Source organism: Planococcus citri, chromosome 1 (genome assembly GCF_950023065.1).
Source record: "Planococcus citri chromosome 1, ihPlaCitr1.1, whole genome shotgun sequence".
Lineage (NCBI taxonomy): Eukaryota > Metazoa > Arthropoda > Insecta > Hemiptera > Pseudococcidae > Planococcus > Planococcus citri.
In genome coordinates, this window is record NC_088677.1 from 70,372,488 (window position 1) to 70,376,056 (window position 3,569).

Here is a 3,569-nt window from a genome sequence, read left to right on the forward strand (position 1 = left end):
CAAAATATAAACTTAAAGAGATGAAGTCTGATAAGTGATAAGACGTCAGAAAATCATATTTTCTGAGTTTGATGTATCTAATTAGTAATTTTAATTTAACTCTTCACTCTTCAGTCTTCAGACGAGGGGTTTTCTGAGTTTTAAAAAGTCAGATTTACTGATTTAGCAATTAAATTAATTAATTACTCCAAGTCTCTAATCTAATGAATATTGAATTGGAAAATGTCCAAATGAAAATGGAAATGGAAATTATGTCAATATGAATAATGAAATTTTGAATTTATGATCAATTTTTCCAAGAAAGTTTGGAAGTTTCTCCATGTTTTAATCATTTGTGTTTTTGTGATTCCGAATTGATCAGATCTATACACTGAATACAGTGATTATTGAAAATTAATCAATTTCTATTTTCGTATTTTCTATTTGCTATTTCATTTTCTTATGATGAAACAATAATTTTCAAATTTTGTTTAAAATATAAATTTAAATTCATTAATTTTTAAGAAATTTACTTAGAAATTACTTCTGAAAAATTTCGCAAAGTTTATGAAGGCATTTTTGTATCACGGTGGTTCATTTTTTCCAATAACAAAAACAGTAGAAAAAAAATTTTGATAAGAAATGATTTCATCAATAAAAAATTTCAATCGTCTATTGTTTCCTCTCGTATTTATCGTTCAATTATGTCACTTTGGTCGGAATTGAAAACGATAACGTAACAACGACGAAAAATAATATCTAAAAACCCATTTCCACAATGTGTCTGTGATACGGTTTCGTTGGTTCGCGTACAGTACATTCGTAGCACATAAGCTCATAATGAAGATTCGAGACAGTAATATCGTGAAAATCGCCGTCGAATCGGAAGATCTATTCCCCAAATTGATCGAATTCAATCAAAAGCAACCTCTGGCGACCATAATTCAAGAACTATGTACAGCTTGGGAGCTCTCCCAGCCAGACCAGTATGCATTACAATTCAGCGACAACAACAGGCAAAACTACGTTACAGAAAAGAATCGAAACGAGATAAAAAACGGTGTAGTGCTACGTTTAACATTTTCACCGTCGAAAACCGCCCAGGATATTTTATCAAAGTTAAACACCGGATCCAACGATGAAAAAGCTATAGCGCTGCAACAGTTATCGAAACACAGTACGGATATGACGTTTGCTTTGGAATTTATCAATAAACAAGGACTGGCTCTCATTATCAACCTGATCGAGCAAAAAAAATATCAAGATTTAATGCTAGCTAATTGTTTACAATCCTTCACCGAGTTGATGGATCATGGTATTGTTTCTTGGGATATACTGGAGTCTTCGTTCATAGTGACCGTTGCCGGATACGTGAACAATCATTCGAAAACTCAAGAATATAAAGTGGTCGAAGCAGCGTTATCTATACTGGAAAATATCGTTTTGAACAGTACCGGGAAATACGCGCAGGTGGAGAAGCAAGTTACTTTTCCCAATCTAGTTTTCCATCTAGAAAGTCCTAAAGCTGTCGTACGACAAAATGCGATCGCTTTGATAAACGCTCTGTTCGCCAAAGCTGATGCTTCCAGACGTAAAGAAATCGCTGGGGTTTTATGGTCCAAACAAGTCAGAAATATCATTTTGTCGAAAATAATCGAAAATCCCACCGACCAAGTACGTATAATTTGGTGTTTTTCAACTCTGATATTTTTTTATTATTGATTAACTGATTTTCTATTTTTGTTCGCAGATCGGATCTGAGATGGCACATCAACTGTACGTTTTGCAAACCGGTTGCTTGGGATTATTAGAGCAACGAATGAATGCTAAAATGGATCCTCAAGATATGGAAAGTCATGAAAAAATCAAAGTAACTGCAAACGAAGTGAATCCGTTTATTAAACATTGGACACGTAGTAATATGAACTTTATTTTCTAGGAATTACGACGTATCGCTTTCGAAATTGAGATCAACGGAAATAGCGAAGGTGCCAATAGAAAGCTGCTGGGAGGAACAATAACCAAAGATTATAAAAAATTAGGCTTCAAATGCGATATCAACCCAGCTCTCGATTTCAACGAAACTCCTCCTGGATTATTAGCTTTAGATTGTATGTATTACTTCGCGAAAAATCACGTGGAAGCTTATACCAAAGTAAGTGATACAGATTTCAACATCTTTTTTTCTGAAAGGCTCTTCACAGAATATTAATCCAGTATTAATTTTCATCTTAGGTTGTTTTGGAGAATTCTTATCGAGCAGATGAGCACGAATGTCCTTTCGGCAGAACTTCAGTCCAACTGGTGAGATTATTGTGCCAAATCTTACGTATCGGAGAGTCTCCTAACGAACAGAATATCACATATTATCCAATGTTTTTCACCCACGATCATCCTTTCGAAGAATTTTACTGTATTTGTATCAATTTATTGAATAAAACTTGGAAAGAGATGAGAGCAACTATCGAAGACTTTGAAAAGGTTTGATCACTGATTTAATTTTCAAATTATTTATTATTCTCTTCTTTCGACTAAATCATCATTTTTTTTAGGTCTTCGGCGTTGTAAAAGAGCAAATAACGCAGGCGTTGCATTCGCAACCGACGAGTTTTGAAAAACTAAGAGCGAAGTTACAAACTTTACCGTATTCGGAAATAATAAACTTGTGGCAACAAGAGCGTCAAAGTAGAGAAGAATGGGAAAGTCACGCGAAACCAATCGTTCAACTCAAAGAACTAATCACTCCGGAAATTGTCGATTTGATACAAAAACAAAGATTAGGTTATCTTGTGGATGGAACTCGGTTCACTAAATATACGACGAGAGGACAGGTACCTATTGATCATTTGATCTTGATTCGTCATTCGAACCCGCCTATAACCCGTTTTATTTTTTTATTCAGAGAGTTAAAGATAAATTCTGGTACGTACGTCTCTCCCCCAATCACAAAGTTTTCCATTATGGGGATTGTGACGAAAAAAGTACTCCATCGATAGACGATTTAACTACCAAACTGCAAGTAGCAGATATCAAAGCTCTAGTCACTGGCAAAGATTGCCCTCACATGAAAGATTTGAGGTAAATTGAACGCAAAAACACCTCAATGGTTCAAATTGTAATATTTTTTCAACATTTCAGAGGACGTGGTAATAAAGCGACTCATCATTTAGCATTTTCGCTGACTTTCGACTCGATCGAAGTCGGCTCTTTGGATTTCGTAGCTCCCGACGAAGTAATATTTGATTACTGGACAGACGGAGTTAACGCTTTATTAGGTAATATTTGAATGATTATCTTGGAACGAAAAAAATTCCACTTGTTTATTATTTTACTCGCTTATTTAGGTAATAAAATGACCAGCAAAGAAGCGGAAAAAGATTTAGAAACTTTATTATCAATGGAAATCAAACTACGGTTGCTCGATGCCGAAGGTATCAATATTCCTCAAGATCCTCCAACCATTCCACCAGATCCTCCTAATTACGATTTTGCTTTAGAATTTAAGTAATCATTGACGAAAGTATACGTATTATATCATTTTGCATCGCATTATATTTTTACCATTTATGGAATATATTTTTATAACTTTA

The 3,569-nt window shown here is 34.5% G+C and overlaps 1 protein-coding gene across 1 annotated transcript; it reads left to right on the forward strand.

Moving 5' to 3' along the window:
* Positions 1 to 604: 604 nt before the first annotated feature.
* On the forward strand, positions 605 to 3,569 carry Ced-12 (engulfment and cell motility Ced-12). Its single transcript, XM_065357071.1, has 8 exons — positions 605 to 1,653; positions 1,730 to 1,849; positions 1,919 to 2,134; positions 2,215 to 2,460; positions 2,532 to 2,810; positions 2,882 to 3,057; positions 3,118 to 3,254; positions 3,324 to 3,569. Exons 1-8 carry the CDS (start codon positions 820 to 822, stop codon positions 3,485 to 3,487), a joined length of 2,172 nt encoding a protein of 723 aa, XP_065213143.1. The 5' UTR covers positions 605 to 819; the 3' UTR covers positions 3,488 to 3,569.

Coding starts and splice junctions, on each gene's coding strand:
- Ced-12 (XM_065357071.1), top strand. CDS start 820: ATGAAGATTCGAGACAGTAATATCGTGAAAATCGCCGTCGAATCGGAA. Junction 2,135..2,214: donor ACGTGGAAGCTTATACCAAA/GTAAGTGATACA, acceptor TTTTCATCTTAG/GTTGTTTTGGAGAATTCTTA. Junction 2,461..2,531: donor CTATCGAAGACTTTGAAAAG/GTTTGATCACTG, acceptor CATTTTTTTTAG/GTCTTCGGCGTTGTAAAAGA.